Source organism: Lates calcarifer, linkage group LG7_1 (assembly GCF_001640805.2).
Source record: "Lates calcarifer isolate ASB-BC8 linkage group LG7_1, TLL_Latcal_v3, whole genome shotgun sequence".
In the NCBI taxonomy this organism is placed as follows: Eukaryota; Metazoa; Chordata; class Actinopteri; family Centropomidae; genus Lates; species Lates calcarifer.
This window is the reverse complement of record NC_066839.1, coordinates 3785717-3798793: the sequence shown is the minus strand read 5'-3', so window position 1 is coordinate 3798793 and position 13077 is coordinate 3785717. Positions and strand designations below refer to the sequence as shown.

The following is a 13077-nucleotide window of genomic DNA, read 5'->3' as shown; positions in this document are numbered from 1 at the left end:
TAATAGATACGTTGGTTAGGCAGTAAAATGTCTCAAAATAGCAGAAAATGTTTCCCATATATCCAAAACCCAAAAGATATTCAGTTAACTGTGATATCAAACAGGGAAAAGCAGCAAATCTTGGAACTGGAGAAGCTGTAACAAGCAGATTTTGGTCCTTTTTGCTCGATAAATGACAAACAAATAATCGATTATCAGAAAAGTTGCATCTACCTCCCGTTTTCTTTTTCTTTCCTTTGACTTCCACCTCAACCCTCAAATTTCATGTAAGATTTAGTGGTTTCTCAGTTTCTCTCTACCTCCAATCTGAGACCTTTAACTACCACACTTCTGGATAGCTCAGTAGAAATACAAACAGTAGACAGTGAGACAGCAGTAAACCTGGTGTAATTTCAGTTCTTAGGCATTGTTTCTATTCCACTTTCAGTCTCTAATGTTTCATACAAATCATGAGTGTTAACCTGTTGCACAGTGGAGTTATTTTAACCCTTGTAGCCCCTGGAGGAGAAGGAAGGTGACCCCTAAAAGCAAGGACAGGGTTAAGGCAAAGAACTGGGACAAATTGAGTAAAATAAAGTCTGAAGAGAACTGTGTGGCCTTTTCTGTGCCTGCACTTAAACTCTTGTCTATTTCGCACTTGATAAAGAAACACAAGCACTTCTGTCTTCATTCATGTTTCCCCTGTTGCTCTGTTTTTATAGAAACTTTATGGATTTCCTGTAAATTTGATCACGTTTCTCACAGTGTGAACGCAGGCGTCAGACGGTCCTGTGCCACTGTTTGGTCTCAGAAGCTGCACAAAGTGGGAAGAATGTATTTTTTAATTTGATTTTTTGGAAGGTTTCTCTCAGCGTCGGCCTCCTCTTGTTAATCTGCTCTGATGATTTCACACATACAGTATTGATTACCGCCCCCCCCCCCCAATCCCTTTCCCTTCCTTTCACTTTTCTGCGTTGGAATAGGCATTCCTATGGAAATGGTTTCCTCTACAACCCTGTCAAATGCAGAAACTCAACAGCAAACTGTCAGCTTATCCTGCAACAACAAAAAACAACATGCCAAATACAAACCAATGCATATGTTAATCTTTTTTATGCAACAGCCATTCAATGGAACCGACAGTCCCTCCCTTTCTCACTACAATTAACAGGTACAAGGTTAGGTTCTTTTATAACATTGGTTTCAAGATGTTAACATAATGTATATAACAGAGAAATGTGAATATGTATTTGTTCAGAATCAACAAAAAAAGTAGTGCTCCGAGTTTGTGGTAAATAACTACTCGCCTCCGTCATGTTTTTATTTTATGTTTTGATTTTCTACTTTTTTATTTTTTCTGATGATGTATGTATGTATATGACTATCAGTGAGTGCGTATGTGTGTAAGTGATTAATACTGTATATCTGGTGTTCTCTAAGATGGAAAAGTCGAAGATGTCCTGGTTTGATTCTTTTCTTCTTTTACTCTTTAGACCCTGCACAGTACCTGTGGGTGTTTCAGATAACTATGCCAGAGAATGGTTTAGCGACTGCTGAATGTGATTTTACTGAGAGAGAAGCAGTGTGGACTGGCTTTTTGTACGGGTTAATTTAAAAAAAAAAAAGGCCATATTATTTAATTTTCTCTGTTGTCAAAAGTTTAAGCAGATCTGGGAGAGTGGAGCCTTGGTTTTATGGAGAAGCATTGCCTGGTTGTTGTGTATATGAGTGGGCTTTTTTTTTTTTCTTCTTCTAACTGTCTGACTGATGTAGCCTTTTTTGCATTTGTCAATAGTAAATGACCAAAGCTTCAAGATGTTTGATGGATATCATATGCAAACCTCATCATCACTGGACAAGACATAAATGTAGCGCCCCACCCCCCTTTTTTTGGGCAATTTGGATTTCTCTCCTTCTCACACAGCAACATCGTTGCATGTTCGTCCTTACGCTTGTTGATTTTCTAGACACTATCTGTCCTTTAAAGTGGCCTATCAGCAACAAATCTGCGTGATGTCCCAAAGTTAGGTCGGTTTAGAGACGTCTCTCCACTTTGCCAATGAGGTCTTTTTTCGAGCCTGAAGTGCTTCTCATTCGTTTACAGGAAGAAAGGAAAAAAAACATTGCAACCGTTTAGCTATGCACCTTACTGAAACAAGCATTTCCTCACGTAGAATTAACACTGGAGCAACTCTAAATCATTGATATCATAAACAAAGTAATAGTTACTTCACACAAACCACGAAATAAAAAGCCCCATTAGCTGGAGTTTCCCTTGTCAGTGAATTTAGTCTTAGTTGATATCTGATGACCTTTCTCAGCTTTTAATCTCATTCTTGGAAAGAAAAAAAACACTTCTTTTTTTCCATTATCTAAATACTTTATACCAAACTTGAGGTGCCTCGTGTATATATTTTCTGCAGTAAAGATTGCTCCTTTGCTGTTTAACAGTAATAACCTTGTTAACCAGGGTTTTTTTTAAACCTTTTTTCACCTTTATAAAAAATAAAAAGTTTACTGTATTTTAAATGACTTTTTTACACACGTAGAAGATTAATCAAATTATTCCAGGAATTTGCAAATACAATCTAATTTTGCACTTTATATCGGATTTACTTGGAGTGAAAAGGCCATCAGAAACTGTCTCAATCAGATCAGTATTTAAAGAGATAGAATAAGTAATGTCCCCTGAATGTACCAAGAAAAATGCTAGTTTTAGTAGTTTAATTTGAAATTAACGAATTGCTCAGGTTCTTTATGAAGAACTTGACTGTAGTGGATACCCATTATCCAAAAGACGACTAAAAATTGTACACTTTACCTTCTTTGTAATGTAGTTCTCTCTCTTGTCTCTTTTCTCTGTGTCTTTCTCTGTCTACACCAACCGATCCTCAGTATAAAAACTATGCCAATCTTCTTCAGGTGACATCCCTGCCCTCCTCTCTGCGCTGTCAGCTGACGCCAGGCGTACTGTTAAAAACCTCCTCTAGCTTGAATCTCAGAACATTCCTGCTCTCAACACAGTTTCAGCAACCGTCAACACTTTGCTCTGTAGCTGCCGCCGCCACTGAAGCCGAAGCCGCTCGGCGTTTGTTCACTTTCGTCTCCCGCAGCTTCAAACGTGTTTTTCCTTAAACCAAGGTGGACACTCGCTTTGTGTTAGTAAAAGTCAAAAGTCTGGTTGTGTGAGACTTAACCTCTGCTATCTAGCAACAATTGTGCACTGACATAAATGACAACACACTAACTGTGTTGCTTGTCTCCTCTGTTTTGCTTGTCCTGTCACACTTTTGTGCAGCCTAATGTAGAATATTGAGCGGTGTGCTGATACCAGGATCGGGCCAATGTCTGGTGCAGGATCAGGCTAAAGCCTGGTTCAAGGTTGGGCCATTGCCTGGTTCAGGATCGGGCTAATGCCTGGTTCAGGATCGGGCTAATGTTTGATGTCAGGGAAATTCATAGCCAAAAAGAAGTTGATTCATAAAATATCTTCCACATAGTAAAGGAAGATACAGTTTGATTGTTTTTCTCTAAAGTTTAGACAAAAATGTTGAGTATTCTCACTTGTCATTGGTCCAAAATGGTATTTGTGCACCTCTAAGACTCTCCATAGTCCTTAAAATCAGAACTCCCACTCATTCCTATTGCAAGTGTTCAAAATTTCTGCTCTCTGTGAAAGTTACCACAGCATCAGTTGTCACGTATTGTAAGTGCTGCCTTATTGGGACTGAGGTTGGATATGGTTCAGAGATTTTTAACAAAGAAGGCTTATTATTAACTCACCACTTTGTGTTGTTTCCGGGGGAGGTAATGCTTTCTCTGGGGAATTTGAGAAAAAAAGACCAAGGTTCCACTTTCTCCCTTGTACAAATTAATATAAATAAATATATATATAAAAATATATATTATACATTTTACTCATTTTTGTCCAGTTTTGTATATTACACTCATGTAAAGTTTGTTTTTAACGAGGCATCGGAGCAGCTATTACAAGACAATATGAGTGACAATGTTCATCTGGGAGAATTTTATGCATGTTATATTTTCTCTTTTTCTCTCTCTGTCTCTTTTAATACCCCCCAACCCCCCTGTTCAGGTGTGTAACGTGAATATAAAGAAATCTACCTTTTCTTTGGAATGTTGTAGACAATCAGTCTCAGGCCGGGTCCAGTCCCTGCAGGGAGTGAGAGCCCTGTAGGCTGATAGACAAACAAAACTCTTTTTTTTTTTTTTTTGTTTGACGATTAAAAACTCTCTTTATTTGCATCTACTGGAAGTCTAAATTTGGAGGTTTGTTCATTCATATGTTCGTGGCTGCTCAAGTTTACACACACACACTTCTCTACTACACTCAAAACACAAACACCTCGTGCATTTGATCCCTCTGCTTTTTTTCCAAGGTGAGGATGCCAACCTTGAGGAAATGATGCTTTGACTAACAAATCTATAACATCTATGAATGTGGGAATGCAACACATTGCAATAAAAGCACCATTTGAAATGCAGCATGTCGTCCCTGAATGTTCTTTTGTTACCCTGAAATTGAAAAAAAAAAGGAATTTTGGTTTGTATCAACACATTTGCAGATGATGAGATTGTTTATCTTTGACTTTTCTACAATCAGTTAAGTCCAAGAAGTGAGTCCCTGCTTCACATATTAATGCAAAGAAATGTGGTGTTTCATTTTTCCTAATAAAAAAAATCTGATAATCAAAATGCCCATGCATGAAACCTTGAATTTAAGGCTGTACACACCCTTCATTAGTCATATAAAACCTGACAGACTCACCTGATTTTTATGATGACGTGTTCAAATAAACCGATAACTACTGAACTCTATCCTCACATTTTATTAATTCAATTCTGACACATTTTCGCTGACTTGTACGGTGCTTGGAGGAGGGAGAAAGTGGTCGTAAAATCGAACGAATTGTATCTCGTGCGCAAGAAACTGAATTTCAATGCCGTAAAACGTGGCCTCTCCGGGGTACCGTACTCCAACCCTCTGTTCCCCATCCCTACCGGCTGGATAATTGATAACCGGGCTCACCTGTGCTCTCTCCACACCTGAGGACCCGAGGAGGAAACTCTCGTGACGTGATTCCCCGCTCACACCAAAGAGTGAATGAGTGTTTTTGGATATCTTCATTGCGCAAACATAATATGACCGTGACTTCCATCGTTACCTTCTTCTGCTGAATCATTTCGGTTAATTTCGGACGTTATTGGCGCCATCTTCATCTCCGAACTCCTGAATCAGCACAATCTTCATCTCCTTCGCTGTAAGTGTTTTTGTTGTCATTGTCGCCGAGAACTGACGATCAAAGTGAGTGTGTAACAGTTTAAGGTGGTAATTCTGTAATTTACATGGCTGACAGTTGGGGGGAGAGAAGGTAAAAGTGTTTGTTAGTATCACACTTGGAGTGTTGGCATATGGCTATTTCCTGGAAGCAGTGATTGCCAATGTAGGGGTGGAAACATTCTGGTAAACTTTAAATGGAAAGTTAAATTTACTGGAATTAACTGGAAATTTGGTGTGATTTATAAACTGTACAAACATAAATACAAACATTTTGTCAGAAGCAGACATACTGCAAACTAATACAAATTAAAAAATGTTTTTATTCATTTTTGACTTTGATTTATTTGTGAGTACAACTTTAATCATTTCCCATGAACAGTTTCAAACTTTGAAAATTCACAGAATTTTGCAGCTCTAGTAAAGATTAGTTTGTTCATTTCTGGCCAGCACAATCTTGTAGCACGTATTCTGACTTTCAAAGCAGTTAATTATGAGGTTCCCCACTTTCTATCTTCTTGCAGTACAAACAGCCTAGAACGGAAGAAGACTCTCAAAAAACACTTGACAAAATTGGATAATGGGAATTCTACTGTATATGTCTTTGACACAAAGCTTAAGATATGAATACATTTATTGTGCAGTTTTCCACTCAGTATAACATTATTTCAGGTAAATCTATCATTTACAGTAAAGTAACATTCAAGAAAATGTAAAACAATACTGCTGTGGTTCACTCTAAAATCAAATTGGAAGTGGATAAGACTGTCCAGCTCAATGTTTACTCAGCAAAATGCAGATGTTTTATTTATTTTTTTGTTTTTCTGCTCATCCTCTGTTGAATCAAAACAGTGTACTGGAATTTCAACACTGTCATATTCCCTTCCTGAAAAAGGGATATAATCCAAAACGTTTCACCTAAGAAAGGGACAAAGACTCATCCAGTCAGAGTATTCATTATTATTTTGTCCAGGAATGTGACGTTACTATTTATGGTACTGTGCCACAAGAGGTAAAGATGGTTTGGTGAAGGCAGTACCAGTAAAAGATGAAGTTAGGGTTTGTAGTGTTGACCGGTCATCAGTAAAGATAAACACAAGTGGACTGGTGTCAGATTTTTTTTTTAGCCTTATTTTATATTGTGTTTTTGTATTTGGGTGCTAATGATACCTTTGCAATCAGACCTCTGTTGAACAAGAACTGTGTACCGACAACTGCTTAAGCAGCTGCTGCATTGTAAACAAACAGTGCCTCTGTCCACCTAAACATATGTCCACAAAAAGTGCTTGTTTTGCCACTGATAGGTTCAGATTGTTATGAGCGTCTGACATCATTGTGTGAAGGATTCCTACAGAGATAGACATATTGAAATACTGCTGCCTCAATCAGTTAGGTTTTTTTTTTTTTTTTTGCTAGTGTGTGGTACTTTTACTTAAGTAAAATACCTGAATACTTTTTTCACCACTTAAAATCCCAAAATAATACAAACAGACTAACAGATCGAGGCAGCAGTACTCCAGCAACTCCTGAGTCCTGCGAGGTAAAATTATTGTTATGGAGTTTGGTATTGGTATGTAACAATGTTTCTGGTTAAACAAAAAGGATCTTACTCTTTAATAAAACAGGTCTATCTCTGTAGGAATCCTATCCAAAATGTTGAAGCTGTTTAGCAGTTCCAGTCCAAAAATCCCAGAGTTATCCTTCAAAATCTCTCCATCATTCTCATCACATATTCTTGAGTCTATTCGTTTTGGCAATTTGAACAATTTGGCACCAGTATCAGACACTAATAGCAGCATAGTGGCTAGATTAGGATGCAAAAAACAAACAAAAACTAGAATTAAAAACCACTGGAAATTCAGTCTCTACATCTGGGTCTGGCAAATGATCTTGCTGTCATCCCTTCGAATGGTTTCCTTGTGACTTAGGTAGGTCCCCTCTTCAACAGGTGGCGTGGGATTCTTATGTTCATGGTACTCCACTATGGGATAGGTGATAGAAGTCAGCACCAGAACAGCCAGCAGGATGTACAGTTTATACTCCAGACATATGAAGGTGCTGTAGGCGAAGGCGATGACAAAACCGAGAGACTCCCACATACGGTAGTTGGCAAACGCTGCCTCTTTGTCCCGGGGGAAGAGGACACCGTAAAGAGCTGCAAGACAGAAGGCAAAGGGCCAACAGAAATTAAGTCCAGGTGTTTAAGCAGTGTTATTATTACAATATTAAATAACCATGATTAATAGGAAATTATTTTTTGTTTTTAATAGGAGTTGTTTTCAGTTGGGTTTAGGCAAAAGACACAAGGTCTTAAGTTCTCAAGAGGTTGCAGTTGTTCTTGAGGAGTTCATCTTCTGGAGGATGAATGTGCAGAGTAGATTTCAAGGCACTGTGATGCTTAAAATTTCTTATCTACCATTGGAAATGTTGATGTTGGAGTAAAGTTCAGTGGCTAATAAAACATTTACGTTTTCTTGTCAAACAGTCAGGAGGTTGTCAAAATCGTAGCATGGATGCCTTTAATATTCATGCTAAGCAACAAAACTCCATGTACCAGTAACCATAGTGTTCACCAGAGGGCTGATGGGAGTTTTTTACCATTGGTTTGAGTTTGCCAGATAGCGTCCGCCATCCCCCACAGAGCAGGAAACACAAAAAAGATGGGCAGCTGGTCGGGATGAGGCCTCCAGAACAAGAGAGCAATGATGCAGGAAAAGTTCGTCACTGCAGCTGAAAATGGACAGATACAACAATCAAATGGACGTCAGCAGTCTATTCATTAGTAAATCCAAACTTTATGGTAAATAAATTAGATCTTTAAAACAGCAAGAGGTTTTACCCAGGAAGAAGAGTACAGCTCTCCCAGTGTACCGAGCCAGTCTCCCAAACAGAAATGAGCAAACAGAATTGGCGGCTCCAAAACACATCATCACGAACCCAACGTAGTGGATCCCCAAAGCACATGTTACATAGTTCTGCAACAGAAGAAATACAGCAAAGATTTTTTTAAGCAAATAAAATTACATACCTCAATATTTTTAGATTTTTTTTTTTAGATTATTCCTTGATATTTTGGACAAAACAGAGTAAAGAGGAAAAAGTAATGGACTTTTATTCAACAGGTGGACACAAACGCAGAGAAAGCTAATGTTGCTAAGGCAAAGTGGCATTTTCTAATGGCTGTGGGTTTTTAAACTTCTTGTGGAGTTCTTCTGCCCCCTAATGGTCACAAATCTAAGACTAATACAGCTTTAAAGAAATACACACAAAGTCTGTTGATAGAACATCAAACTCTCATTGTAGGTTTGAACAGTTTGCAATATTAACCTTCTTTTTTTTTTTGGTAGCTCGCTCTCTTTGAGGTCATCATTTTTGATAACTGTAACAACAGTTGCAGTGGATTCTAACAATAATCCGGTTTAACAGAAGATAAAATGTTTTTTATTTAAAATGTTAAAACTCCTCTTGAAGCAAAATCCACCTCTCTGTTGTCCATTTGTAGGCTAAGTATTGTTGTAAACACTCCCAAAAAACATCCTAAAATCTGGGTAAACTAGCTTCTGTTTGTCACCAGCACAGGTAGATGTGTGCATTTGTTGCTCAGTTGTGCTTCTGCACCAAAAACCTATTTTACTGCATCATCAGTGGCTGATTTACATACATTTTCATTGTAGCTTCAACAGTTATTTATTGTAAAGGGGAGAATTTTTGAAGATCAAGCACAACCCAACGTGTTTACTTGGGTAAAACTCTACTAGAAGTCTCCTCACCTTGGTGTACTCTCCGGAGAGGAAGCTCTGTTCAAAGCCGCTGTACATGGTGAGAGGGATGAGGGTCAGCAGCCTCCAGTCCTTCAGCAGCCTGAACGTAGCCAGGAAGGTGTGGCAGAACGGCTCCGGGTTTCCACGGAACTGACTGGCCTGCTCCCGGTCAATGTTGTCCAGAAAGATTGCGACGATGAGCATGGCCAGCACGCCCACACCTAACACAGAAAAAAAATACACAACACTGATGGTCAAGTGAGAGTTAAGTCGTCATATTTAATATCTGGTAACTGTGATGTAAAGTACATGCAGGTGTTACCAATGTAGCATCCGACGAGTGTCCAGACCAGTGTCTGTGCTGGTCTGGTGGTAGTGCCGTTAACACTGACATTAAGGCCACAGTCAGCCGCTCCACAGCTCTGCAGCTGCTCCTCTGGGATGTTAGCTGTCAGAAAATTTAAAAACAATACGTTTAATTTCTATAAATACACCTCCTCATTCAAAGAAAGAAAAGAGCTATTGGCAAAATAGTAATGGTGCTGTGCTTGTGTGGAAAAGTATGGGCTTTTCGTGTAGCCAGAAACACCACTATGTATATTAATACCAGACTCCATTGACAAAACTAGTAATTTTACCGAGCAGAACACAGGAGCTGCTGGACTACTGCTGCTACTGTTTGTTTGTCTTATTGTGTGGTATTTTTATGCATGTAAAGGATCTGAATACTTCTTTCACTACTGAAAATCAGACAATAACATAAACTAACTAACAGATGGAGGCAGTGGTATTCCAGCAGCTCCTGTGTTCTGCTTGGTTAAATTACTGTTTTTGTTAGTGGAGTCTGGTGTTGATTTATAGCGATGTTTCTGGTTAAACAAAAAAGACTGTGAAATCTGATTGCAGCTGTTTTCTATCACTGTTTATAAGTGTTGATTTACTAAAGGCTTCTTGATCATTTTTCCACACCCATGTGGTTTAACATTATCTGATGTGTCATCAGGGTGTAGCCTTCATAACGCTTTCTGTTTCTTACTAATCTCAGAGAAGGCCTGTGTGCAACAAAAATCTGACATATCCTTTGTAAAGGAAGAAGAGCATCGATAAAATAAGTTAATAGATCTAACAACAGGACTTTTATGAATGCAGTTAACAATATTGTATGTATTTAATATGTTTATGTAAAATCATCAATTTCAGTGACATTTCTATTAAATAAAATGTTGTAAATGTTGTCGAGACAAATAAGCGTAATTCATAGTTGAACATAAACAGTGTGACCTGTGCGGAAATAGAAATGGAAAAACAGCTGTATCATTTTGTTCTTCCAAGAAATGCACCTCCACATTGTTATCATTCAGACTGATAAGCTGGAGAGCATTAACACCAATAAAATAATATAATACATAGTTGGCAGCAACATCCACTCTTGGCACACGCTCTTTCTTAGTCTCCTCTAAACTGAAGCCATAAAAAAAAAAGTTGTAAATTATCAGTTAGACTTTGCCCACTGATGGATTTGTGCAGCAGTTTCAACTATACACAGGATGTGAAGTGGAAACTGAAGCTTAAGCTGATCAATATTTATTTTTTAATCCACTTTCAGTCGTCTTCCTACCTATGTTGGTGTCCTGTCCGAAGATGAGCGACGACATGAGGTTCCCCCACACGGCCGACGACTGGAAGATGAAGAAGAAGATGCCGAAGTACTGGTTGATGACGTCAGAGCCCTTCTTGCCCTCTTTGGAGGCCTGCACGTTACCGGAGATGGTCAGGTAGGTGCATTTAGCCGACCACAGGGGGGAGCCGCCCAAACCCAGGATCACCGAGGTGGGGATGAGGGTGTACCTGCAAGAGAGAGCGAAGATAAAGTTCATCTTTATCAACAAGTATGATTACTGTCTGATTGCAGCCAAGCAACGCAGTGATTCTAATAGTTTAGTTGTTTAAGCTAAAATTCAGCCTGATTTCGAGCTAGTTTTGAATAGCAGATAGCAGATGATTACCCATGATCCCCGGCTTTTGGAGCAGGAAGTGCTGTTGCTGAGGCAAACACACCAAACTCTGTTTATATTTCTTGATATTTTCAAAGTTTTATCACTGGATATCAGAGATGAACGCTGGTTTTTAACTGATCTACAATTCAGCATCACTCTGGAACTTGCTGGATCTGACTAGAACTCAAAGGAACTAGAGGGAGATCGTACCTGAAACATCAAGTTACAACAACAGGTGTTCAGGAATGACAGAGGCTCCATTCTTCCTGTTATAAATTAGTGTAATAGGGATCCTGATTAAATTACCATCCTGGGTAGAGGTTTCCAATGGAGTAGGAGACGTAGCAGGCCATGCCGGCAACTATGGTCCATTTACAGCCCAGGTTTTTGATCATGATGGGAGGCAGGAACATGGAGGAGATGATGATGGAGGCGTAGATGACGCTCAGAGACGCCACGCCCATCCCCTCCTCTGCATTCAGACTGCTCTGCACACAGAGACAAGACACAGGACTTCAGGGAAGTAGCTTGCAACTTCTTCAAGTTTAAAGATATATTGAAAGAATAATGCATTAATTTGAATAGCATACATAAATTATAATTCAGTTTGGAGCTAATATCAGGTGATGTCAGGGGCTTAATCAATGCGTGTGTACAAAATTTTATAGCAGTTTGCCTTAAGCAGTTTGAGTAAATCAAATTTAAATTCTTGAACCCTGGAAATCGTGCACATTAAATCCCTTAATCAGCTGTCCTTCCATGAATCAGGCTATGAACAAATCCCTTAAACCCTATCATCTTTGAGTCAGTGTGGAAGAGACTGAAGGCTGTGTTTCATCATAATTAATAATAATAATATAATTATAAGGGAAAGTATTAACCCATGAATTAATCCCTTAAAACTTTTTACTATTTACAGGACAAAACAAATGTTCAAATATAATGAAGTTATATATAGAGAGAAGACACTAATACTTAAATGATTCCAAAACCCATTATTAGTTACTTTAAGGGAACAATAGTCTTTACAATTCAAGAAAAATACTTTTCCAAAACAGAACTCACTGTGAACTATTTTTAAAAAATCCCTTAATCAGTTGTCCCTCAGTAAATCCCTTAACTCTCCACATTATGAACAGTAACATGTAAACATGTAGCTCTTCCTCCTACCTGTAAACTCTGCAGGCCTCCATACGCCGTGAACAGAGACAGAAACCCGACAGAGACCACCAAAATGTTCTTGAAGTTACGGCTGATCATGGCTGCCTTTCAGGACTTCAAACCTTCACCTCAAGAAAAAAATAATTAATATAAGAAGAGAAAACAACAGTTTCCTTAACGGCGAGTAATGATTTAATGACTTCACACGGCAGCTGAACAGCTCCAGGAGTGAAGTCAGGCGAGTCTCTCTCTGCTGAAAATGAGTGTGTGTGATAAACCTGTACACTGAACAAAGTTCAGCCTCACACACACACACACACACACACACACACACACACACACACACAGGCCTCTGAATTGCCTCCCACGTGTCAGATTTTGTTGTAATTCAGTCATATATGAGTCCTTTTCAGTCCCTCCCTGCTCTGAATCATCGTGTTTTTGACCATAAACATCTCTTCTTTTTCTCCTTCCCTCCACGTTTCCTTCTTCCTCCTCTGTGTTTCTTTTTTTCTCTACATCACTTCTTTCTGTCCACTTCATATTTCATGCCGTTTCTCTCCCTGTGCTGCGTTCGGTAGCAGTCAGGAGTCGCCTCGCTGTGTATATACATTAAAAGTTATTGCCCATACGTACGGGAGCGGTGGCACCGGAGCAAAGGTTTATGACGTGTTATTTCTGATCCTTTTCTCTTTGTGTGATCGCTCCGTCTCTTCGGTTGTTTTTGTATTTTTTACAGCGTGATAGCTTGTTGTTGTTTGAAAAATATGAGAAAAACACAGGGAACACTGCAGTCCGGTCTCTGTTGTCTCAGCTGGACTCTAAACGCAACAAACCAGCTCCAGGCTGATTCATCAGGCCTGTGGTGAGCTCTTAATAA

The 13077-nt window shown here is 39.0% G+C and overlaps 1 protein-coding gene across 1 annotated transcript; it reads right to left on the bottom strand.

Moving 5' to 3' along the window:
- Positions 1-5581: 5581 nt before the first annotated feature.
- Positions 5582-12476, bottom strand: unc93a (unc-93 homolog A). Its single transcript, XM_018679519.2, has 8 exons — positions 12207-12476; positions 11343-11524; positions 10658-10887; positions 9362-9487; positions 9049-9260; positions 8118-8253; positions 7877-8008; positions 5582-7433 (listed from the first exon to the last, which is right to left on the bottom strand). The coding sequence occupies exons 1-8, from the start codon at positions 12294-12296 to the stop codon at positions 7144-7146; spliced, it is 1398 nt and encodes a 465-aa protein (XP_018535035.1). The 5' UTR covers positions 12297-12476; the 3' UTR covers positions 5582-7143.
- Positions 12477-13077: the final 601 nt, after the last annotated feature.

Bases quoted from the DNA above. Each gene is read 5' to 3' on its own strand.
- unc93a (XM_018679519.2), bottom strand. From the start codon at position 12,296: ATGATCAGCCGTAACTTCAAGAACATTTTGGTGGTCTCTGTCGGGTTT. The intron at 11,525-12,206 runs GTAGGAGGAAGA...CTCTGTGTGCAG, and splicing joins GAGGCCTGCAGAGTTTACAG to AGCAGTCTGAATGCAGAGGA. The intron at 8,009-8,117 runs GTAAAACCTCTT...GTCCATTTTCAG, and splicing joins AGCTGTACTCTTCTTCCTGG to CTGCAGTGACGAACTTTTCC.